The sequence below is a fragment of the Micropterus dolomieu genome, linkage group LG07, assembly GCF_021292245.1.
Source record: "Micropterus dolomieu isolate WLL.071019.BEF.003 ecotype Adirondacks linkage group LG07, ASM2129224v1, whole genome shotgun sequence".
Taxonomy (NCBI): Eukaryota; Metazoa; Chordata; class Actinopteri; order Centrarchiformes; family Centrarchidae; genus Micropterus; species Micropterus dolomieu.
In genome coordinates this window covers 4,140,285-4,166,365 of record NC_060156.1, presented here as the reverse complement: position 1 = coordinate 4,166,365, position 26,081 = coordinate 4,140,285, and the positions used below count along the sequence as shown (strand labels likewise).

The 26,081-nt window shown below is 39.8% G+C and overlaps 2 protein-coding genes across 2 annotated transcripts in view; both read left to right on the top strand.

The window, feature by feature from the left end:
• parp14rs1 (poly(ADP-ribose) polymerase family member 14-related sequence 1) overlaps positions 1–12,002 on the top strand; it is a 15,559-nt gene extending 3,557 nt beyond the window's left edge. Inside the window, exons 5-17 of the mRNA XM_046053368.1 lie at positions 2,937–3,161; positions 3,289–5,546; positions 5,804–6,031; positions 6,323–6,544; positions 7,602–7,680; positions 8,154–8,300; positions 8,509–8,571; positions 8,749–8,925; positions 9,176–9,400; positions 9,490–10,104; positions 10,435–10,571; positions 10,795–10,969; positions 11,188–12,002. Of these exons, the coding sequence (XP_045909324.1) occupies positions 2,937–3,161; positions 3,289–5,546; positions 5,804–6,031; positions 6,323–6,544; positions 7,602–7,680; positions 8,154–8,300; positions 8,509–8,571; positions 8,749–8,925; positions 9,176–9,400; positions 9,490–10,104; positions 10,435–10,571; positions 10,795–10,969; positions 11,188–11,465 (4,829 nt within the window). The 3' untranslated portion in view covers positions 11,466–12,002. The remainder of the gene's footprint in view (positions 1–2,936; positions 3,162–3,288; positions 5,547–5,803; positions 6,032–6,322; positions 6,545–7,601; positions 7,681–8,153; positions 8,301–8,508; positions 8,572–8,748; positions 8,926–9,175; positions 9,401–9,489; positions 10,105–10,434; positions 10,572–10,794; positions 10,970–11,187) is intronic.
• A 1,194-nt stretch (positions 12,003–13,196) lies between these two features.
• On the top strand, positions 13,197–25,620 carry esyt3 (extended synaptotagmin-like protein 3). Its single transcript, XM_046053225.1, has 23 exons — positions 13,197–13,721; positions 14,703–14,744; positions 15,179–15,313; positions 15,673–15,749; positions 15,890–15,959; positions 16,057–16,146; positions 16,235–16,290; positions 16,411–16,531; positions 16,738–16,914; positions 17,004–17,086; positions 17,514–17,562; positions 17,839–17,928; positions 18,093–18,155; positions 18,272–18,331; positions 20,501–20,572; positions 20,846–20,932; positions 21,079–21,228; positions 21,695–22,059; positions 22,198–22,296; positions 22,619–22,750; positions 22,862–22,967; positions 23,208–23,257; positions 24,629–25,620. Exons 1-23 carry the CDS (start codon positions 13,368–13,370, stop codon positions 24,681–24,683), a joined length of 2,583 nt encoding a protein of 860 aa, XP_045909181.1. The 5' UTR covers positions 13,197–13,367; the 3' UTR covers positions 24,684–25,620.
• The last annotated feature ends 461 nt before the right edge of the window (positions 25,621–26,081 follow it).

Genomic DNA, 26,081 nt, shown 5'->3' with positions numbered 1-26,081 from the left:
AACAGTATTTCCCCCAAATACGTTACATAAGCACAAATAAAGATAGTTTCAGTTTCTTTTCTTATACTCTTTCTCTCTTCTGCTCTAATTATGCTCTTCTGGCTATTAGGGTAGTTGGTTAAATGTCATTTAAACATTAACAACATGAAAATAAATAACTTCTAATCATAAAAAAGTCTAACTTCTATTAAGTCACAGTGGTAATCTATCTAAAATGGTCGTTAAGCCATTCCTCAGTCAGTGCTGACAGGGTGCACACAGACTCCTGGTGGTAAATAGGCTATAAAGACATGCAACACTGTAAAAAGTATTGTGCTTTAAGAAACGTTTGTAATTCTGCAGTCTTGTTTAGGACAGGCTACATATCCTTACAGATAATTTTACACAGGTAATAAGATTATATTTTGATGCTGGGACAGGTAAACTGTAAATTACTACTGTCAGTGTGGTTGAAACAGTCATCAGAGGGAAGCAGTAGGGTCTGTAAAATGAATCTTGCACTCACCTAAGCATCACTTTGTTTCAAATGGAAATACATTTGTAAATAAATAAATCTAAAGTGTAGGAAACACTTAATTTAGTGTTATATTATCTAACTTCATTAAGAAATGTGTGTTCAGTCCCTTAACCTTCATGTCTCATTTACAGCGGATGTCGCTGTGAACGAGAGGCAGTCGAGCACTGAACGCACACCTGTTGCCGAAGTTCCGACAGAGGCGATAGGCAGAGACGATGAGACAGCAGAGGAAGAGCTCTGCTCCACTTCGGCTGTTTTAGGAAAGATTCCGGAGACGTTAAACCTGGAGTTTTTGGAGATGCTGGTGGAGAACATTTTAAAGGATCCTGATGCTCCAGCTACCTCCCAAAGCTTCCATTTGGAAGTCATTCCTGGCACCTCCTCTGTTGTGGTGACTTTCCAGAGTGGAAAAGGTACTCATTTAGTATGTGTGTGTGTGTGTGGGGGGGGGGGGGTAATGAGTAATACATGACTTCAATTGCTATTTCATTTGAGGTCAGGACAGAAAGTGAATGTTTTATACTGTGTGTGTTTATTAATATATCCAAAAACCCCAACTTATACCAAATTTTTACTCGTATAAACATAATATAAAAAGTTTAATGCTTATTTCATTATTTATAATTAACACAACATTCTGCAGAAAATAATTAATTTCTTTTTGCAGAATTTAATTTGTATAAGAAAACATATTTACACATGCCACTCATTGATAGAAAGCAGGTAGTACTACCTAACATGACTATTGAAGTGAGAACACTAAGCTGAATTCCACCAATAAATTAATTATTGTACGTGGTGGGAAGTGACTTGATTCCTGTACTTTTCCAGACAACTCATGAGCAGCACAAATCTGTAAATTTAAGTAACCCACACATGGTCCTCACTCTGAATATTATGAATATATAATATTGGTAGCAAATAAAAAATGTATGCTGTTTGCCAGCAGAAAACACGTGCCAGATGCACACACAACAAAATTCAGGGGGCAAAAACAAAAGTGTTGCATTTATACTTTTTATTAAATCATCAATGAACATAAAGATACCTTTTAGTTTTTTTTTCTTTCTTGCAAACAAAGTTGTGTTTAATTTCAGTGCTTTTCCCCCGAAATGCACTTTGTGAATCCTGGTGAACTAAAGAAGTTACAAGAAGAAACAAGTTAAATGCATTTCCTTCCTCTTTAAAACATTTGCAAAGCCAATTTTTTGAACAATTAAAAACCTTGTTTACATCCATGTTTGCAGCAAGCACCATGAAGCCAATGCGGAAGTAACTTTAACCTGCATTGTCTCTAACGGCCAGCAGGGGGCGACTCCTTTGGTTGCAAAAAGAAGCGCGGTGCCATTTGAAATAATGGGAAAATGAGGTTCACTTAATTTATTACATTAGTTAACACTTTCCTAATGAGTTTATGGTCTCAATTGTTGGTTTTAAATCTTCTTCAATACAGCATGGTGTTCATTTTGTAAATCATGGTGCTATTCAACTAAGAATAGACGATAAAGTAGCATATGCTTTAGGGCAGGACCACCTTGTGATTGACAAGTTGCTACCATGGCGACCTGTCAATCAGACTAGAGTGACTAGTAACTGCAGTGTGTAAATTTTTCCAGCGCTGTTGAACAAGATTATTAGGAGACTAGGTCCACTTCTTTTATAGAGTCAGTAGGTGCGTTCGAAATGACTGTGGCTGACTTTCACCGACTTGATATTCAAACATGAGCTGCAGGCGACTTCAGGGGCGGGGTAGAAAAACCATGCTGTCAAGTCGGGACACATTCTTACTGTGTGATTAGAACAATGACTCATCTTGCGGCATCAGACATATTCCGCACGAGATCAGTCAAAAGGTGGTTCCAGCTTTGTGCAGCTGGAGAAAAGCAACTACTGCCGTCGGACTCAGCAACTGAACCGAACAGAACCCCCATACACCCATACCATGGTAAATACCTCCGGTTGTGTCACCTTAAACCAGTGTTACTTTATTGTCTGGGAAAAATAATGTAAGCTATGTTGATTTGCCTAAGAAACCACTGTAGTTATTTGTTGGTACTGTAAAAGGAAGTGTTGGTCAGTTCATACTTGATTGAAATTAATTGAATTAGCATAATCAGTCTCTCTGGCTTGTGGAGTACCACGGTACCAAACAGCACCTCAATGGATATGAGATAGTCCAAGTCTGAAAGAGAAGCCCCTGCACTGACACATAAATCACTCAATGTGTTTATGAATAATAGCATGTTTGAACATTTTCCATCAGTCACTTTTGCAGTTGCCCCAGCAATTCCTCCACGCCTCCTCTTATCAAAGGTCAAAAGTTTTTTGGTTTTTTTTCTAAGACTGCTGTTTATCGTTTGTGTTAATTTATGAAAGTGTCTGTGCCTAACTACCTTAATTTTTTCTCACTATCTCACAGAAAACACAGATTTCGTGACAAGATGTCCCCAAAACAGGCCGTTTACAAAGAAGGGACTAACAGTGCGGCCCCTTGAAGTCACAGAGCAAGTTTTGGTTGAAGACATTGGAGATTTTAGTGAAGAGCTCCTCCGCCTTTTTTTTGAAAATGCAGGTGGGGATGTGGAAAATGTCGATCTCAATGAATTGGAACAGTCTGGCATCATCACCTTTAAAGACCACAAAGGTAGAGCAGTACACAGTACATATAAAATACAACTGTAGTGTACATGTAGTATAATAAACATCAGAGATTACTTCATTCTAGACAATGTGACGGTGTATAATATTTGTTTTTAATTTCCCCCCAATAGCTGTTAAGAAGATCACGACAAAGAAGCAATTCATCAAAAAGAAAGAGATCAGAGTTTATCCTTTTTATAAATCTTTGGGAACAGCCCTGTATGGCAAAGACACGCCTTCACTCAAACTCCCTGCTGCAATCTCTGAACCCATTGATGATGCTGTCTGGAGATACCTAAATGACCACCAATCAGCAGCACAGATCATTCGTAATGACTTGGTAAAACACTTCTGTAACGTAAACCTCGACCAGTCTACTGTGCGCTTGAGCCCTGCGTCTTCACTACTCCAGCAAAAACATGCCAAAGCCCTCGTCAAAGAGTGGAAGGACACTGTGAAGGCAGCCTTTGCACAAGCTCTGTCCAAATTCAAATCCCTGAAGCTTCAGCCAGAGTCGGACTCATGGGAGGAGTCTGAGAAGAAGATCAGACAGGCGCTACTGAATGAGGATGTGGTTGTAGTGCCTGATAAAGCTAGTGGTGTCTTATCAGTGGCTGGCGTTGTGGCTGATATCAACAGACTAGAGAAAACTCTGTGTGAAGTCATAAACAAGATTGTCAAAAGGGTGCAGAGGGAGAAATCAAGTGTAACCCAAGAAATTAAAGTGCGAGCGTCTATTTACCACCTCCTGTGTAAAGATGGTCTTCAGGACAAACTGCTAAGTGTGTACCCAGAACTTAAAATATCAATTCGGAAAGAGAGTTCAGATTTGATAGTGACTGGCTTAAGGGATGAGATCATGGCAGCAAACAAAGTTATATTTGATGCAATGCTTGCATTAAAACGTCAGAATTTAGAAATAGATAACTTTGTGCTTGACATGTTAAAGGATGAACATCAGGAGGAGCTTACAGAGGCTCTCCTCACATCCTATGGAATAAATGCAGCATTTGAGATCAGTGCACACAGGGTGCAGCTCCTTGCTGTTTCTGACAGAGATCTGAATGATGCTGAAGACCATCTGGGTAGGCTGCTAATATCCCGATACATTGATGTTGAAGACTGTAACGTCTTGAAGAAGCCAGAGTGGCAGGCCCTAATCATTCAGTTGGAGAAGACCAACAATAAGCCATGCATGAGAATTCAAATCCGCACCACTGGTCAACAGGTCGTGGTGTCTGGCCACGAGGATAGTGTCGTAAGAGTTAGCAGTGAACTTGAGGACTTCTTAACGCAGAATGCTCAAGTTGAAGAAACCATTGTGGTCAAGCCCAACACCATAGTTGAATACATTAAAAAACTTGACACATCTGGCTTGGAGCAGGTGGAAGACAAAGTGGAGGTGTCTTACAGAACGGAGGCTATCTGTCTAAGTGGTTCTAGAGTTGATGTCACAGATTGCAAGACTGTGGTTGAAAACTTGGTGTCTTCTGTGTTCTTTGAAAGTTTAAAAGTCTCTAAGCCTGGCGTGAAGCAGCTCTTCCAGGCTAAAGAAGGAATGTATTTCCCTTTAATCTTGGCTGAAACCGGCTGCCTGGTGCAGCTGGTTGATGAGACTAGTGGTGGACAGGGCAACTTGGCCAACAGAGCACCAAAACCTGTATACCAGCTTCAGACATCTGATGGAGTGGAAATAGCTGTTTGCGAGGCAGATCTGTGCAGCTACCCGGTGCATGCAGTTGTCAATGCTGCTAATCAGGACTTGGACCTTAATGGAGGTCTTTCAGGAGCACTTCTTAATGCTGCTGGCCCTCAGTTGCAGGATGCATGTGACAAACAAATTAATTTGAAAGGACAGCTCAGGCCTGGAGACTGTGTCATAACTGATGCGGGTGGGCAGCTTTGCTGTAAAAGTGTCATCCATGCAGTGGGACCCAAGTTTGATTCAGCTAACCCCCAGAAGGCTCAGGCGCAGTTGAAAAGAGCTGTTAAAGGAAGCTTAGAACTTGCTGAAAAGCACGGCTGCATCTCTGTGGCTCTGCCCGCCATCAGCAGGACACAAGGCTTTCCTCTCAATTTGTGTGCAGCCACTATCATCAAAGCAGTGAAGGAACACTGTGATGACAAGTATGGTGACAACACCCTGAAGAAGATCCATTTGGTGAACAACGATGACCGTGCTGTCCAGGCTATCGAGGCAGCTGTCAGACAAGAATTTGGAAATATTGGTGTCAGTCATTCTCAACAAACTCCCCCTAACAAAGCCACCAAGTCTCCACTTGGGAAACATGCTGCATCTGCTGGATCTGACCCAAACTGCTTGGGTCAAGTGCTTACCAAAGAAGGCGTGGGCATCACTCTTATGAAAGGAAATATTGAGAATGCCACGGTAATTGAAATTTTTTTAATTATCCCTTATAAGAGTAAAACATTCCTACATAGGGAGTATAGACTACTAGAGTATGTAGCATTAACTATTGAGACTATCCTTTAAATCTAGATTAGAGTGTCTCCTTAATTGAATATGGTCTTATTGGGCTTCACTGATTCTTTTCTGACTGCACTGTTTCTCGACTGTATTGTCTAAAAAGGATGTTGTTAAATGAAGAACAGGCAGCTGATAACATTCTGTTAACACATTCTTAGACGGAGGTGATCGTGAATACGGTGTTTGAAGATCTTACACTGAACAAAGGGGCAGTTTCAAATGCCATCTTGCGTGTGGCGGGACCTGAACTTCAGCAGCTGGTAAAAGCAAAAAATGCAAGTGGAAATGTCGGTGAGATCATCGTTACCAATGGCTGCAACCTGAAGAGCAAACAAGTCTTTCATGCAGTTGCACCTCACTACAAAGGACAAGGCACAGCTGAAAAGGTAAAGTGTTACACCATATATGTTGTAAATGTGTTAAATTCGCTGATCAGAATTTGATGAGAGGTCAAAACACATCATAAGGAATATACTCGGATCTATGCTATTTTCTTACCTTTCTCTTCATATGTAAAAAGTGATCCTGCTAGTTTGCATAATGCAAGGCATTTTTTAGCTATTGTCTGCTCTGTTTGAGTTCACATGTCATATCGTAGCTGTAGATGAATTTAACGGCAGCGTAAACTTCAGTATCTTGCACCAGTATATTAACAGCATTTATGCTTTGCCTTCCAGATCTTGAGTGACATTTTCAAGGGTTGCTTGGACAAGGCAGAGGAGAGTGGTCTGACTTCCATAACCTTCCCTGCCATCGGAACAGGGAACCTGGGTTTTCCGAAAAACGTCGTCGCCTCATTGATGTTGGAAGAAATCTTAGCATTTAGCAGTAAGAAACAACCTAAGCACCTGAAGAAGGTTGTGATCATCATTTACTCAGGAGATGCACCGACTATCCAGGTAAGGAAACAAAAAGTGTTGTAGTACTTTAATTCCACAAGTGCTAATCTTCACTAAAACAGTGAAATGAACTTAAAATTATAAATTCTAAAAGTGAAAAAGTGATGACGCTGGATTAAATTGCATGCATAATATTTTAAAGAGAGGTCGTTTCACAGTGTAAATAATAGTAAATGGTATGTAAAATGATAGCCATAAAGGTAATGGTTTGATTTCAGAAAAACAAGATTAATTATGACAAATCAGCACGAGTAATAGCTCATTACCACAGAACTGTTAAGAGGTGGTATTATGCTTTTGAGCTTTTTCCCTCTCCTTTATTGAGTTATATATCTTATCTTATCTTATCTATCTATATCTAGGTTTGCAAAGTGAAAAAGCCCAAAGTCCAGCCCAAAGGGAGTTAACCATCTCCCACAGAAAGCTCTGCTCTGAACTGCCTGAAAACAGCTCCTTTGTAGTCCAGCCGTTTCACTTTCATCCCTGTGATGTCACAAGAAAACACGCGTCATAATGCTCGCCAAGCAGCTAGTCCGAAACCCTCCAGGCAGTCATTGGACATAAAGTTGTTACTGTGATGTACAGACAGAGCTCGGTTAAAACTTTATGGATGAAAGATACATTTGCTACAAATTAATAACTTACCGAACTGAAACCCGTCCATGTTGCTAAGCTGGTAAAGGGATATACAACTGAACTGAAGGGCCCGCCCATCTCTGCTTCTGATTGGCTAGTAGTCCTTCCTAACTAGGAACTGCGCATGTGAAACTCCCAAGAAAGATCATGTAGAGGAAAGATGCATCACTCCATAGCTAAAATGAAGCCTTCAACACAGGGTGAAAAGAGGAGCTGCAGCAATGTGCAGTATGACAGAAAATATGGTGTTTTTTGAAAATGAAACCATGTAAACTTGTTCTAGTACAACCCCTTAATAAGATTATGAACCTGAAAATGAGCATAATATCTATGTAATAAAGAGTCAGTCAGTTAAGTCTGTGTTTCTTCTGCTTTGCTTTGATATTTGATTGTTTGGGTATCTCTCTGATTCGGTCTCCAGGTTTTTTCCGATGAATTCAAGAAGATGTTCCCCAATGCCTCAGGTGGTCCTGTGCCTGCAAGTTCCTCACAAAGTCAAGGTAAGCAACGTTGTTGCAACATTACAATTTCATGCTGTATTTTAGTAAAGTGTAAGGATTAAAAATAGTTAGTTTGATAGATAATAGACAATCAACACTTTGCTCCGGTGAGTGAGTTGAAGAGAAGGCAGCCGATATTACTGAAGGTGCAGTAAACATCAAAATATGATGATCTGTTTCTATGATGACAAGCAGCCCAGTGTCCCTGTTACACTAGTGAACCTGCCCAAATCGCTGCTCTAAACAAACACATCATTATGGAGTGACATTTTAAATAGTCTATTTATACACCCAACAAATAATTTATAGATTTTTGTAATGATGCAGACAGACACGCAGGCAAATCTTTGCTTCATGCTTCAGTAATGATCAAATTATACTGTTTTATCAACTAACTGGTAATTTTTAACAAAACTGATCAGATTGTTTTTTTGCACTTCTGTTAATTCTTTATTTGTATCTACTGCCTCAAGGTCCCTTCTCTAAAGTGGTCTCGGCCTCAGGAATGCATGAGACCAAAATGGGAAATGTGGCTATCCAGGTGGTCACAGGAGACATAACCAAGGAGACCACTGATGTCATCGTCAACTCCTCTAATGAAGATTTCTCTCTTAAGTCAGGTAAATCACAGTGAGAACAGGAATGTTTCAATAATACAAAATAATTATAATTTCAGAAATTAAAGTAAGTAAATATTTACATGTTGTGGGTAGTACTTTTAAGGTATAATACGTTTAAATTATTATCCACTACACAGGCAATGTATATTTATGTCTATTTGATATTGCCTTTTGATATGATATGTAATTTTATGTTTCTCTCCTCTAGGAGTATCGAAGGCTATTCTGGAAGCAGCTGGTCAGACTGTTGAAGCAGAATGCCAAACCCTTGGTAAGGGCACATTTACACCAAACACAGTGTTAAAATTGTCCTGCTTGGTAATGACATGGATAAAGAGTTAATTATTAAGCCAACTTTGTCAACATAACTCAAGATTGTTCAGAGATGAAGTGTTACCTATGATTGTTATGGTTCAAAGGTGTTCAAATCCATTGTATCCACCTTCAGGGGCCCAGTCTAAACCAGACATGATAATGACCCAGCCAGGCAATCTCAAGTGTAAGAAGATCCTCCACCTAGTTGGACAGACAGACCCAATAAAAATCAACAAGGTTGTGAAACAAGCACTCAAAAAGTGTGTGAAAAACTCATACACTTCTGTCTCATTTCCCGCCATTGGCACAGGTGAGATTTATCAGCATAATGCGGTGTTTGATGAATGATGTGTAGTACATAAATACAACTCATCCCATTTATTGCAAATTTATGGATTAAATTGGGTTTGTTTTCCACAGAACACATTTCGTAGACATTCAAGTGAGCGTTTGTGCAGGAATCCTATTCATCTAGAGTTAATTATAACAATCGTGTGTTTTTACTGTCTACTTTTATTCCGATAATGCAAGAGTCTGTAATTTATGCTGTACCATTTTAGGTCAAGGAAATGTACAGGCAGTGCAGGTGGCAGATGCCATGTTGGACGCAGTGATTGATGTGTTGAGCCAAAATACTGCCAGTACCCTGAAGACAATCCGGATAGTTATTTTTCAGCCACCGATGCTAAAAGAGTTCTACAACAGTATGCATCAAAGACAAGCCACAGACCCTAAAGATAAAGATAAAGGAGGCTTCTGGGGGAACATCGGCTCCAAAATTAAGTGTAAGTACAGTGAATAGAATAATATTGTTCATGTTCCTTAATCCATAAATGTTCAAATCTAATGTTGATCTTGGAATTTGTTCTTTCAGCAATATTTATTAGTGACAGTGGTGACAAGCCCCAGAAAGAAGGGGATTTTGTCATTGAGCCTCTGAAAGTGGACCCCGTTTGCTTCCACATCTGCGGTGAGTCACAGACTAGAGTAGACTCAGCCAAGCAGCGGATCAACGACCTGATATCCAACGAGTGCAGCAGCCACTGCATTACAGACGACGACATCCTTAGCTTGTCTGATGCAGATCACCAGCACATTGCTGACATCCAGAAGACCATGGGCGTGAGCATAAGGATTGAGAGCAAGAAGGACAGAGTCTCAGTGACCATCGAGGGGCTCAGCAAAGATCTGCTGAAAGCCAGCAAGGAGATCCATGAGATGGTGAGGATTGCTAGAGATGGCGAGGAGCTGAAGAAGAAAGTGGAGCTGGCGGGCACAGTGGCAGAATGGCAGTTCATGCTGCAGGGGCTCCCGTTTCAGAGTTTTGATTCAATGTCCAACTTCAATCTTGAGCAAGCATTGGAAAAGAAGCTACCAAATGTAAAAGTTACAATCAAGGGTCAAAACTACACAGTCACCATGCCAAGTGGACCTGCCACGGATAGCCAGGGACGTACCCTAGAGATAAAGCGCATTGACAATCTGAAAGGTAAGTGGGAACGTGTTATTTGTGGCAACTCTGCTTGTTTCTCCTGCCTAACATTCACAATAATGCACGAGAAAATAATAATAAATCTTCATTGTGAAGCCAGAAAAAAGTGCATTCAAACCAGATTTGAGTTAAAGGATTCTCAGGTTTTAGCTTATGTTTTTATTGACACCTTTCTTAGCACTTATGTTGTTATCTGGTCATGGACACAGATTTAGTATGCCAAAGTTGCAAAAAATAACATTGCCAATATATATATATATGTTGATATATATAATATATGTTGATGACAGGAATTTTAAAATGTTTTATTGTTTATTATGCCACTAGATGAAGACATCCCTGAGGCGTGGGATACCATGCCAGCCAACACCTCTAGCAAGGCCTTCCCCCTCGCAGCTGGGACAACAGAGTACACTGAAGTGCAGAATCTCTTCCGGGCCACGTGTCCACAGACCATTATTAAGGTAGACCACAATAAACACATGCTGTATGTAATGAATAACGTTTTAGCTGTCACATCCCCATCATCATGTGTCCCATCATCAAGTGACATTAATAAACCAATCGACCAAACATTTTGAATAATCAAATCAAATGTTTTAAAGATCCATCATACAGGAAAGGTAGCTAATGTTGGCTATAGACTTAGAGCAGAATGCACAAAAATATACTTTTCCCGCCTCCTAGATTGAGCGGATCCAGAACCCTGTGTTGTGGAAGAGCCTGCAGATCAAGAAGCGTGAATTGGAGCAGAGAAACCGTCATCTGAACAACGAGAAACGACTCTTCCATGGGACCTGCCACAACTCTGTGGCCGACATCAACGAATACGGCTTCAACAGGAGTTACGCAGGAAGGAACGGTGAGAAAATGATGTTCAGAACACTACAGTTGTTATTTACTGGTCTGTGAAGGTTCTCAGTCATCTGGGCCTTAGTGATCCAAGGAGTCAAAATCCAGTTGCCCTTGATTTTAGCCTTCCTGGGATTGTTACTCAGTTATTTCTGAACATTTGCTTTAAATTATAGCACGTATCTCTCAGATGAACTCAATAACTTTCTGCTGCTATTCCATTTTCAGCTGCTTATTATGGCAACGGCACATACTTTGCTGTCAATGCTAGTTACTCTGCCCATAACACCTACTCCAAGCCAAACCAAAATGGGGAGAAGTGCATGTACCTCTGTCGAGTGCTAACGGGGGATTACACCACTGGACAACAAAACATGATCGTACCGCCACAAAAGGACACCGGTCAGAAGTACGACAGTGTCGTGGACAACGTGGCCAAACCCAGCATATTCGTTATCTTCCATGACAGCCACGCTTACCCTGAATATTTGATCACATTCAAGTGACACAGCCAGATACTCAGATATCACAAAAAAAAACATTACATTTGACCCTGCCTTACAACAATAGATAACGCTTTCATTATGTTTTTTTTTAAGACGGGGAGTTTTTTAAGACAACTTACAATGAGTGCAATAATATGAGCTGTAATTGTCTTGCTTACAAGTGACCTGTAATTATCACAGTCACAGGGTCAGTTATGGAAGTATATAGACCCATACAGTGCCTTTTGAAAACATATCTGTAAACATACATTATAGAGTCATCATGCCAGAATTAATCAAAGCTTGAAAAAGGAAAGGAGAGGGTTGTTGAAACAAATTTTTGCCTACATGTTGTGCACTGTGTCATTGCACTGAACATTGTACTCAGAGTTGATAGAAAGTACCTGATCTGTTCCAGGAAGTCATAAAGAATAAAGGCTTGTTTGTGTATGCATGGATTAATCAGGTTAACAACCAGTTTTGGTTTTGAAATGAACACTGAAAGTTCACTGCTGTTTCAGTAAACAGGTCTGCACAAAATAAATGTTCAAATCTCTACATATGTGTCCAGCTTTTGTCTATTAGAGCAGCATACATAGTAGTTTTTCGTAGTTTTCATGTGAATTTGCAGTCCAAATAAATGTCAATTGAATTGTTTCTCTCTAACAAATGTATATTCCTTATTCTAAATCACAGTAAAGGATCTGATCAATTTCACTCAGACACAAATGTTTGGTTTGTCGTCTTTTTAACACCTTTAAGTTAAAACATATACTCTTGTGCTCTTAAATTAAAACCCAGAAGGTATAAGTGAAATGAAAACTTACTTTAACACATCTCCACAAACAGTTGAGGGTTCCTTGAGACTCATTACATTGAAAACAAATATTAGAAATATCCTTGTACAGGAGTTGCGCAAGTCCATATCAAGTTAACTGAAACAGGCTCAACTTAGTGGATCTTTATTTTTATTTTAGCCTTCAGTACAAGCTTCCCTCCAATCTGCCTTCGGATCCAACTTGTAAAAGTGTAGAACCAGATATCAGCCGGTTACTTATAAATTAAATTCAACCTCTACCATTGCAATTTTTTTCTTGGTCATGAAAATGTACTTTCTTGTTTAGGGGCCAATTATCCTCCATATGCATTTTCATTACCAACATTGTAGACTATTGTTACAGGGAGGTGAGGTAAGGAAATCACAGACTTGTTGACACAGCTTTATTCAAATTAGGATCTCTGGTGACCTCTCTGGCTCCACCTGCTGGTCTTACTGCATCTGTGCATTTCCCACCTGACTAGTGTCTCCTGTTGCTAAGATATACCTGGGTTGAGATTTGATAACAAATGGCACACCACCACCGCTGCTGCTTTATGTCGATGATGATGTGATTATTCTGGAAGATTAGAGCAGTCACAAAATCCTGTGAAAAACTGCCGACGTCCACAGAAGTAAATAGATGCAGAATAAATACTATTATTATAATTTATTCTTCTACATATATAGTGTTATTATATATAATATATATATATGTTTTGTTCTGATTCTTCTTTCTTTCTATTAGGCTATATATAATAAAGCTATTATATAAAACAATGCTATAACGCTGCAATAAAACTGGTTGCATGAATTTTTAGGGTGGAATTCCTCCTCTTTTTTGGTTGAACGCTCTCCCCACCCATTGGCGCAGGTGTGCCTACCTGCTTTTTTTTTTTTTAGAAGAGTCAAACACGGAAGTTTTATGACTATCACGTCTCATGTTTACCACGGGGTGTTCAGTAGATTGGCGTCCCCGTGTTGTTGTTTTTTAGGACACCATGCGAACTTGAACTGAAAAGCAGTAAGCAAAAAAATAAATCTGTGATCGGAAACAACTCATCTGGACTCCAGGAGCCGGGGGTCCCAGCCGGGAGTCCTACCCGATGGCATCCGCCGGACAGATGCAGCCCAGCGGGCCGGGGGAGGGAGCGGGGCTCGGGGAAAGCCTGTCCATCCACGACAGCACAGAGAAGCTGAACTCCTCCGCTGTCAATCGCATCCTGATGGAGTTCTTGTCTTACTTTGGCAGAGCCGTGCTCGTCTTCTACCCCGTGTATCTGGCGGGATATCTGGGCTTCAGTATCAGCTGGGTGCTGCTGTGCATGGTGCTTGCAACTTGGTGGAAAAAAAATCGCCAGTGGAAAGAGACCCGGATCGGAACCGCCATCGATTTTGTGGATAATGAAACACCTTTGATCAACAAGGAGCTGCGAAGTGCCTTGCAGATGGCATCATGGGTATGTATTGCGCTAATATGGGATATAGGCCTACCAATACAGAACTACTGTTTGTCACTGAGCAGCTTTCCTGGGGCAATATGCGTGAACTGTCTTGTTTAAGGGCACCGAGGCAGCAAAGGGATTCAACTCCCATAACATTTCAGTTATTGAGGAAAGACCCAACCAAACAAGTCAAACCGGTTTTGCTGTGTATCAAACAAATAAGTAAAACACCCTGAAACAAGTCCTACTGCAGGACATGTCCTCTCTGTTGACTACAACACACTTTATTTGCATGACAGGCCAGACTTGGGCTGAACCTTCCCTACTCAGAAAAGGCTAAGGCAGCCAAATGTGCTGCTGTTTCTGCAGGAGGTTTCCTCTCCACATTTGGTTACGCCACACCCATTCAAACAGTGACTCATGGGAACTGAAGACAGGAGACAGTTGGGATTCTTTTTAATGTCAGAGGAATGTAACATCCACAGGGAATGTAAAGATTTTAACGGTTCGAGCAGTCCGTGTCTTGCAACTTGATCTGTGTGTGTGTGAGACACAGAGATGATGATGATGACATACTTTATAGTACTGTGGTTTTAATACTTGGACAATTCCATTTGAACAAAAATGTATTTATGAGTTCCACCCAATGTAAAACAGAACATGACTCCAACCCCCCTGTTACAGTCCACAGTTTTGATGCTGCAAAGAAATGTTGGTAAGCCCTAAAGAGCACTTTTTACTAAGGAATGCTGTCAAATTTCTGAAATGGGATAAATTTGCATAATTCCCCCCCCCCCAATTGACTGATTTTATGTTGACTAATTTTACTCACAACCCATTTAAAAAAATTTGCATGATGGATAATTAATAATGACTGACATAATTATGTCTTCCATCACCTTCACCGTCATCATGCATGCTGTTATGTTGTTTGGGTTTAACAAATGCTTACAGACCCACTTCTAACTACACTATCATTTTTTATTATTTTCATAGGTCCAATTTCCAGATGTTGAGAAAGTTGAATGGCTTAACAAGGTATGGTATAAAAATAAAGTTGTCTTCTTACCTCTTAATGGTTCTCTGGTTTTATGAGATGATGCTAAGCATCGCTTTCGCAACCTGCTAAATGAAGCTGGCGTTTTTTGATTTTTGTCTCTGGTTTAAAGGCCCAGTGGCTAACAGCACACTTTCCACCCCAGCCATTCCATCATGGTGGAGGTCACACATGGTCTGCATTTGAATGCTTTCGATGTTCATGAAAATACAAAGGCAGACCACGTGGCCTACAGCAGTTGTGGCTGCACTAATTCGAAACTGTATTGTTTCTTTGTGAATTTGAAAAAAAGCTAGAACAACAACTTCATGCAAAGTGCCTTCATGTGTTCCCTCTATTTAAAAGTGCAAGTGAAATTCTACTTTCTATTTGATTAAGGCGTTCTCACATGCTCTGTTGTGCTCTGTATGGTCAGGTGTTGGAGCAGGCGTGGCCTTTCTTTGGGATGTTCATGGAGAAGCTCCTTAAAGAAAATATCCAGCCGGCCATCAGGCTCTCCAGCCCCGCGCTCAAAATGTTTGCTTTCACCAAGGTCCACTTTGGACGCGTAGTGAGTTTGCATTTGTGTCCTCAGTTTACATCCATATCAGAATCAGAAGGAGCTTTATTGCCAAGTAGTGTTTTACACATACGAGTAATTTTCTGTGGTGATAAGTTGCTACACGTAGACAAACATACAGTCAACATAAATAAAGGTAGAAATATATAAATATGGAATAGATTTGTCCCCTCGGTTACTCTCTTGGCTCTTTAAAAGCTTTTTCAATCCTCCTGAATATTGCTATGTTCAGTAACACAGTAACTGTGATTGAAGCGACGCTATCACACCAGTATGTGATAAACTGAGAAGTATAGTGTGTCATTAAATACGCTTTAGAAGGTTGCTTTAAAAAGCTTCTCTAATTCCAGCCTCTGAAGATCACTGGAATGAAAGCATACACGGATGAAGTGGATCAGCGACAGGTGGTTCTGGACTTGAATTTAAGGTTGGTTTGACACTTTTCAAACGTCTTTTTGTTCAGTGTTAGACGTGTTTTGGTCCCTGTAAACCCTGAACAAGCTCTTGGTTGGTGTGTGCGTGTGGTTTTCCCTCACAGTTATTCACCCAGCATTCTTAACTTTACAGTTATGAGGGCGATGTGGACATCAACGCTGTGGTGAAGGAGCCAATCAGAGCCGGTATCAAGGAACTTAAAGTGGGAATCTAAATTTTCTGTATTCTCTGCAGTACTCTTGTCTTCACAGTAAGTGTCTATTAGTCTAGTCTTGTAAAAACTGTCCTGAATCTTTCAGCTCAAGGGGATGCTGAGAGTCATTTTAGAGCCGCTTATTGGTGAAGCGCCACTTGTAGGAGGAGTCACCTACTTCTTCATTCGCCGGCCTGTAAGTGCCCACAGACATTATCGTTACCTTTATTGTTTCATCAATTAAGCTGTGTGATTTAAAAGTTTAAAACTTTCATCTTTTCCAGACCCTAAAAATCGACTGGACTGGCATGACCAACCTTTTGGACAGCCCTGGCTTCAGGTCAGTTTCCACTCTTACAATGCCAATCCTTTCTAAACAGAGTCATAATGGTCACCCCAAACATTTTGCTGCTTCATCGTCTGGTTGTAAAGCTCCCTCATCTCTTCTGTCCCTTTCCAGTTCGTTGTCTGACGAGACCATCATGGACAACATTGCCTCGCTCATGGTGTTGCCCAACCGCATGTGTGTGCCCCTCATAGACCAGGTCAAAGTGGACCAGATGAGGTTCCCACTACCTCGTGTATGTAAGACACACTTTCCATTAATGTTCATCTCATCATCTGCAGGCGTTCTTAAATACAGTACCATTGCACGTTTTGGGAAAAAGTCCCCAACCAAACAAAAACTGTTCAAATTTGGATGTTGTTTTGACTTTGGTTTGGTCTTTTACTTTAATGTGAGACAACGTTGTTGGTTTAAGTCTTGCATTCCTTGTCTGCTCCTCAGGGTGTGGTCAGGGTCCACTTGGTCGAGGCCAGAGACCTGGAGGCCAAGGACACTTACATGATGGGTTTAGTGAAAGGCAAATCAGACCCCTACGCAAAACTCAGAGTCGGAAACCGCCAATTCAAAAGCAAGACCATCAAAGAGAATCTGCACCCCGTGTGGAAGGAAGTGTATGAGGTAGAGAAACCGTAACATACGGCAGCTGTCGTTCTCATGCTTTGGTTTGTTGACATTTAATAACACCCACCATCTTCATCTGTGTGCAGTTTGTCGTCCACGAGGCCCCGGGGCAAGAGCTGGAGATGGAGGTATATGACGAGGACACGGATAAAGATGACTTCCTTGGAAAGTAAGACAGTATGTAGTAGCAGCACCAACATGTAGGGTTAATACTGTTTCAGTGTCATGTATTTAGTTCAACCATAGATCTATGAGTTTCTCAAGCATTACTTATTACCCTGCCACACATATCTCATCATGTCACTACACAACAAAAGGTGAAAAGGCATGAATTTGTAAACATAATGACCAAATTACTGTTAGTGGGCAAATCATGTGGGTCTCCTGTGGGAAACTAACTGGGATTGCACTGATACATGGTATTTAAAACTGTGGGCAGCATGCTATATTTAAGTAATGTTGTTTTGTGTCCTCATGTGATTTCCTGACACTTTAGCTTAGCTCTAACACTTAATTGCTAAAAGAAATGTTAGTTTTCAATGGTAGAGCTGTAATGTTTTCACTCACCATCTCTTGTTTTTTTTAAATCACCTCAGGTATAACCTTGATTTGGGAGACGTGAAGAGGGATAAAGAAATTGATCAGGTGAGCTTTTATTTAATATTGTGGATACACTGAAGAAAGTGATTTGCTCCTAGTAAGTACAGGAAAAATATAGTACCAGCTCTACAGGATATTACAGTGTTCTGTCTCCTGCTGTTTTAAATCCTTTTTGAAATGTCTTGAGACTTTACAGCAGCAGCGTTTATTTCAGAATGGAGTTTTGAAGTTTAAATTCTAATGTTTTTCTAATCATTTTCACCAGTTTTCTATTTAATTAGAGTCACCATGTTGATAAACGGATCTCCCTTTCTGTTGCAGTGGTTTCCCCTGGAAGGGGTTGAGAGTGGAGAAGTTCACCTCAAGCTGCAGTGGTTTTCCCTTAAGTCTGACCCCAGCCTGCTGACCGAGGTAGTCTCAATGTTGCTGACATTTCTCCCACCAGATCTTATTTTCATTAACATTTATATTCAGTATCATCAGGCTCTTATTCTGGCTGTCAATCTTCTGGTTTGCCTTTTAACTGTAGGCCCCTGTGTCAGTTGTGTAGAAAATGATGTATTGCTCTCTCCCAGTCTGCAGACGGCCTTGCTTGTGCTATGCTTGCAGTGTATCTGGACAATGCTACAAACCTACCGGTAAGTGGCTTCTAGTGGAGACTGTTGTTGTTGTTGTTGTTGTTGTTGTTGATAGCAGATGATGCAACACAGATAGACAAATGTGCTGAGGTGCGTGTTCTTGTGTTTGTCTCCAGAAAAACCACAGTGAGATCACCGAGAATCAGAAACACGGGAAGCACACAAGGGAAGCCCGGGTAAGACGAGAGCTTAAATATTCCCAGTATTGTTACATAAGGCTTTGCTCCTGTGATTATGAAAGCTGCCCTCCTTCCCCAGTAGTTTCTATAAGAAGGAGCTGGGCTGGATTTAGGGACGTCAGTACCCCTTTAAGGCCCTATTTTCATTGTGTCTATATTAGTTTGTTAGGTAATTTTTGCTCTTGAGAAAGAGGGTTAAAACTAGTCAACGCTTTACCAGAGAGAGAAAATATACAACCCCACAGCATTACATATACTGTACAAAATCAATATTAATGGGGGTTTTTTACCAGTCCATCTCTGGTCATAATTGCATTAGTCCTATAGTCCATATTTGCAATTTCTTCAATGATACAGATTTACATTACATCTGTTTACATTTAAATTTAATTTTCTCCACATTTGTTCATATACATAATGACAGAAAGACATTACTATAATTACTAATTTCTCTTACTAATAAATCTAGTCAGTTTTGGTGCGTTTTTTTTACTGTTTTATTCTATAGCACCAGCCTAATTGTTATAGTATATCCTTTTTAGTAATAAGCCAGTTTGAGAGCTATAGTTCACATTGGGATGGCTCACTCCAAAAGAAGATTGTTTGTTGGCTTTACAGTGAAGAAAATATCTGATAGGAAATGTTTTTTTCTTTGAGGGTTAAATCGGGCAGTAATCTAGCTTCTCTTTCACTTAACTGGTGTACATTTATTAGTTCCTTTTGTATCTTGATGTGAGACAAAGGCCTCAGTCAGATCCGATTTTGTTGGTAGTGCTCCAGGTGTACTCGTTGCTGTGCGTAGCTGGTATTTCCCGTTTGTCTGGTGCATGCTTGTCATTTTTTTGTGGGTGTGTTATTGCCAGCTGGTGTTGATCAGGGTGAGTTTCCCATCGTAAAGAAACAGCAGAGGAGTGCTTGTTGAGAAAAAGAAACAATCATTATATATATATGTACTCACTATTTTATACCCCTCTTTGTAAAGCAGATATAGGTTGTTATTTTTTTTATGATTTTAAGATTGCTACATAGGACAAATCAACAAATGCCATTTAGGTCACAGGTCACTTCACAGCATTTGACAAACCCCGTCTGTCTGGTAATTAAAGCAATTATAATCAAACTGTAAGAAATTTTTAAGGACAGTTTTTGAGTCAGACCTACAGTTATACTGTCTCAACACAGGGTCTCCTAACTTCAACTGTCAGTAGGAGCTATTGCCTCTGAATGCCCTCTGCTAGTCATTGTGTGAAAGTACAAGGGTTCATTACCGGGAGCTACAATGTGTGATAAATTTGATGTGGTTGTAACATTGACTTAATAAATGTCTTTTTATCATTCTCAGCCAACATGTTGTGTTTGGTGAAGGTTGTTGTTAAATCTTAAATGTGGCTTCATCAACCTCTGTATTGTTTCTCTAACGGTCATTTTCTTGTCGATTTTAATCTGGCGATTATTTTCTCAATTAATCAGTTAGTTGTTTGGTCTATAAAATGTCAGATTGTAAAAAAAAAAAAATGTGTTTCCTAAGGCCCAAAATTATGTCCTCAAATTTCTTTTTTTGTCTACCCAAAGATATTCAGTTTCCTGTCAAAGAGGAGTAAAGAAATCAGAAGATTTTCACATTTAACGAGCTGGAATCAGAATTTTATTATTATTATTTTATTCAACATATCAAATTAATGAACATATCAAAGGAGTTGGTCATTAATTTAATAGTTGGCAACTAACAGATAATATGAAGTTGACTTAAAGCTGTGTTGAATTGTGGGTAACTGACATCATTTTGTTTAGGCTGCCTTCTCAATCTCGATGTCTTTTTGAAAGTTTTGCATTTTGTTTTGTTTAATAATTGGTAAGTGCTGTCTTACATTTGCGAGTATGACAGCGTTTTGCACTTTATAACTTTAAAACTCACACAAAGTGTATGAACTCCGTCCAAACACAAGGTAATTGTCAACGTCCAGGTATGTGAGTGGAGGTATTGTGTCTGTGTCGGCAATCCAGCCTTGGCCTGCCAAGTCATATGGATCTACGTTTTTTATGGTTATGGTAGACAAACTTGTTGTTCTTTAGGTTTCCTGTGTCAGACAGTGTGTGAAAGCATTTTACAAAAAAATTGGCAAAAAAAAAGTAATGCATTGCCTCTATGATTTGCTTTGTTTTCAGCTTACAAAGAGAGTTGCCTGTCCGAACTCCTATGTGGAATTTTCCATTGATAAAGTAGTTCAGAAAAGCAAGGTACGACTCTGACTTTATTTCATGAATACAGCATTTTCTCTTCAGTTCATTAAATTAAAAGAAGTCATATCTGTTAATTAATGTTTATACTTGTTTTGGTTGAATTTTAGCTCTGACTTGTAACTGTCAAACTTAAAAGTTGCATTTAAAAATGACGTCTGTGGCGTGAAACTGTTGCTGTCACAAATCCCACAGCACATTAGTTGTCCAGCTTTTTGCATTGAAACCATTCTGTGGCTGTTCATCACCTGTCACTGTCTTCTGTTACCACAGATTGTGTTTGCATCTAAAGACCCGGTGTGGGAGGAGGGCTTCACCTTCTTTGTGCATAATGTCAATACACAGCAGCTCATGATTCAGGTTTGTCATTTAATGTCGTACACACCACCGAATCGAATGTTTAACCATGTGACTCAGCTGTTTAAAACAAAGTGTAAAAAAAGTTAGCAATAATCTCTGTTGAAAATCTCAAACTAAAGTTTAATATCTGTGTTCTCGTGGTCCAGGTTAAAGAGCACGAGAAGAAGTCTCAGCTCGGTGTTTTCAACTTGCCCCTGTGTCGTCTCCTCAACACCTCCGACTTGACTCTGGACCAGTTCTTCCCATTGGAGCGCTCCGGAGCAAACAGCCAGATCAAGATGAAAGCAACTCTCAGGGTGGGTGCACAACATTGGCAAGCATACACACACATTTACTACATAGAAACTCACATAATCCATAGACAGATTAAGCATATCACACATTCAGTTTATTATTATTGTTATATTTAGTTGTTTCACATACCGTCCAGTAATACAAAACACATTAAGGAAATTTATGTGTGCGGGTGTGGTAGAAACCTGTAATGGCTTATATGAAAACCACACCCAAAACAAAAACAAATTGTAAAATACAAACATACGAAATTCACCAATACATAAAGTACAGTACACTTTAAAGATAGTCATATTGGCTATTGGCTAAATGTCTTTTATCATAAGTAAATTTCCATTTTGCTGCAGTCTGTTTCCAGGTGAAATAACTCAACATCCAGCTGATGTTTTTCAGCCAACACCTAAATCATGAGAACTTGCAAGTGAGCTCTGTTACGTTGAGATTTTTACATTGTGTCGTTGACATTAGATTCTTGCTGTGGAAAAGCCTCCACCCAAGATTGTCCACAAATCTCCTCCCCAAGTCAAACCACAGACCAACCAAGGAGGTAACGCCCCAGCCTCCTCTGCGGCAGTTTCCTCCAACACCGTCCCTGCTAGCCAAGCCTCCTCTCCGACCCCGGCAGCTAATGTCCAGAATGGCTCTAATACGGTCCAGAATGGCTCTAATACGGAGTATTCAACTCACCGCCGCAGCTCCCTCCTGGCTTCTGAAACCTACCGGCCACCTTCTTCCGTATCCAACATGCGTCGGTATGACTCCCACAGCCTCCTGTCAGAGAACTCCATCGCTTCGTCACGTTTTGACCTTTCAGAAGGAGCCTCGTATCCAGAGTGAGTCCATAGTCCACGTCTTTTTCAGACCTTTAGTGTGCTGACCTCTGACCTTTCTACAGAAATCATGAACTAAACTGGCTTTTAGCAAGAGTTAAGTAATAAAAGTGACATTTACTAATGTTTTTCTCACTATAGGGCTATCAGGAATCATCAGGGTTCGTTTGGGGAGATCTACCTGAGTGTACGCTATGCCACCCTGAGGAAAAAACTCGTCATCACAGTTGGCGCCTGCAGGTACATCAGAAAAATCCAGCCTCACAAGTGTTTCAGAACAAATAAATTTGCATTTCAGCTTCTTTGTGATAACATTAAAAACTACTTTGTGTTGAGAATATTCACAATAGTCAGTATTGCCTTGGTTTGAATGCCGTGACTGAATCCAACATAACAGAGGAGGAAATTGCTTTAATTTTCTTTTCAAAATTAATTTTTAAAAAGAAAATCCTATGTATGATCTTTTTCATAGTACATTTGAGTAACGTTGTTCAAAAGAACTTTGAAAAAGAAAATGCACAGCCATGTATGATAATCCACTGTGTGTACCTGTTTCCTACAGGAACTTATTCCGCTTCAGTGCGGCTGGCACAGACTCTTACGTCCGCCTGTATTTGCTCCCTGACCACTCCTGGAAACACCGCAAGAAAACACACGTCAAAAGGAAGACAGTCAATCCCTCCTTCGATGACAAGTAAGCCTACTACATCAAAAAGCCAAATTAACAGTTTCATCAGTTGCTATTCTGTTTATCAAGTAGTTAAAGATTAAGACTGTGTCTTTCTTTCTATATCTTTCATCAAAGGTTTGAATTTGATGTGTCACTTGAAGAAGCAAAAACTAGGAAGTTGGATGTGTCTGTAAAAAATGGCAAGATGCTACACTCACGGGAGAGAAAGGACATTGGCATGGTAGGTAGTTCTACTTGTGATATACTTGTGAATTCATTGCTGAGAGGAGATTTTTAAGGATATCTGCAGTTGAAACACTCTACGTCAGTGTTGGTGTCATTGGTGAGACAAATATACAACCACTGAATTTCCGACTTTGGCTCATTATGGGTCAGTGTAACTGTTTTTAATTTATACATATATATTGCAGAACCAATGTCTTGACTGCTAATGTTTTTAATGTTCTGCTCCTTTCCACAGGTGATGCTAGATTTTTCACAGGTGGATCTAACCAAAGGCATCGCGAACTGGTACGGGACCAATTTTCTACTTTTCTACTATGAATTGATTGAAACAGTAGCTGCAAATAATTATTGCCGTTTTGTTCCGGATGGAACACAAAGTTGAGTTTGATGTATTTTATCAGAACTAAGCTGAAGTATGCTGAATTGCAGTACCAAAACTTCCTACCCTCATTGTGTACATTTTCTTGCTCTCATTACTAGTCCAGGAGAGAAAACCCTGCCTAACCAGTTTCTTTAAAGAGTAGAATCGCCCCCTGCTGGCCTCTAGAAAGAATGCAGGTTTAAGTCACTCCACATTGGCTTCACTTTTCAGTTCCGCAGGTTGCATTAAGTGACAAAAATACTCTGGCTGTGTCTGCCGTACTGGTCTTGGTTATCTTTTCCAGTTTATCTTTGGAAATCCTGAAGAGGGTCAGGAAGAACTACTTGGCAAAATTAGCTTTCTGGGTCAATACAGCATGCACTGAGGAATGTATCGCTTCAATCGACTGCATTTAGGTCTTTGTAGCAGAGCCTCTTGCATATCTTTTTAACTTTGGAAAATAAGCACATTCCTAGGAAATGGAAATCAGCTTTTGTTCTCCCTTTATTAAAAGGGGGCAACACAGCTATTTTAAATAAATACAGGACAATACCAAATGTAAGTTGCATATTCATGATCCTCATTGGCACTTGGGTGGTGGGTGTGTTTGTGGGTGTGTAGGACGCAGTTAGAAGTAGGTGCACTCACCTGTTTACCTGATTTGACTTGAGTGATTATGGGGGTAAGGTGAGCTCAGGAGTGAAATTATCTTTTGACCATATTTTAATCTACAATGGTGCATTTGTGTTGTCTGGTGCCGTTGCGTTTTCTTTGCATGGATGTATGAAAACAATAGTTTAACGGTGTGTCGGAAATGTATTGGAGTATCATTGTGTGCGCGTCAAGTTTTCTCCCGTGTTTAGCCTACAGTGGCTGTTTTTTCTTTAGTGCCACAGAGAAGGTGGTAAATAACATTTCGGTTGCACTTGACAAGAAGCAACATTCTGCATTACTCTTTATTGATCTGTCCAAAGCTTTTGACACCATTGATCATGATGTTTTAAAACTTAGACTTCTTAACTCAGGACTAGAAACTTAATGAATTAATCTCCTTAAATGCTTTTAAATCCAAAATGATGAAATTGTGAAGATGACTCGAAATGTCTCTTGTGAGCTCCTATCCTTCTGTGTTACCTGTCTGTAGGCTACCTATGTATTTTATTTTATATATGCAACCTGTCTTGGCCAGGTCACCCTTGCAAAAGAGATTCAATCAATTGGACTCTCCTTGTTAAATAAAGGTTACAATATTTAACAAGTATAATAATAATTATAAATTTCTCTTTCCTCTTAAGGTTTGAGCTCACGTTGCCTGGGCTGAATAACTCCAGCTACGGGGCAGAGAGGTAAAGCAGCAGCTCCTCAGCCACTGCAAGGAGAGTTTCATATTCCTTTGTCTTCCTTATCATCGTGGACCAGAGTTGGGTTTTCCAAGAGCAGCACTAAACCCATCTCAGACACTGGAGATGTTTGTTACTGAATGTCAAGGTGTAATAATGCAAATAAGAATTTTAAACGTGCTTCCTTTCGTATTGCAGATAATGTTGGCACAAACATTTTATTGTGGCTTATTTGGGTTGACAAGAAGCCCAGTGATCCTGAATAGTAATGATATTACTAAGCATGTCTTTTCCATTAAAAAAAGAGAATGTAACTCATCAGAAAATGGTTTGAATTCTACTCAATCGAAAAACAAAGGTGATGTCTTTATTTTTATATTTTTGGAGAGAGGTTTAGTTTTTGAGTTGACCTAAGCCAAAGTAATCCCCTTGTATTTTCATGTAAATATAGTTTGTATATAATATATCAAAGGAAATAAAGGTATAGACGTGTGTTTGTTCCAGCAAACACACGGTGGGACATTGCATGGTGAGGAAGGGTTACATGCTTAAATATACACTGACAAACACATATTTACAACTGGAAGAAGCCAAATACAACTAGAGTTTTGTGTGGGCAGCTGAGAGAAATTACATCAAAGCAAGGCACAGTTCTATGTTGGGCGGCAAGATACAGTCCTTTGCTCAAGGACTCCTTGACCATAGTTACTGACAGAGTGTCCAAGTACATCTTTTGAACCTAGTTAACGCACCTTTACCACCTGGTCTTTAAGATATCTTCATTTTCAATATTTCAAATACTTTACACAAAACTTTAATGAGTGCCTTACATATGTTTGCAGTAAAACTGTTTTTTATGACGGAGAGGGAACAAATAAAAAAAAAAAAGCTTTCAGAATTTATGTACAATTTAACTTGGAAAAGCATGTTAATTCATTAAGATATGGGAAAATACCATATAACATAAGTTATATCATCACAACCATCATCACAATACCTTTTGGAGAACTGCCATCCAAATGGTACTCATCTTTGCTATGCTTAATAAAAATTTAGTTGACGGCTAATTGTAAAAGTAAGATGTGCCAAGAGTTTGGTGTTGACTGTTGAGCTGTTTATGAAGTTTCCAATTGAATAGACACTAAATGACTGTGAAATTTGTTTTCGGCTAATAGTTTGATGGTGAATAAACATCTTCAAGCAAATAAATGTTGGATTTTTATTTACAAGGGTGTGAATGCCTCTCTGTGTGTAAGGTGTAAGCCGGGCGTGCCCATTATTAACATCCATAGGTGTACCGTGCCTCTCGCCCAATGTGTACAGGACTCTAGACTTTGCCAACTCCCCGCGATACGGACCGAGGATTATAGATGGATGTATCACAGCATAATATACATGGTAAACCCCT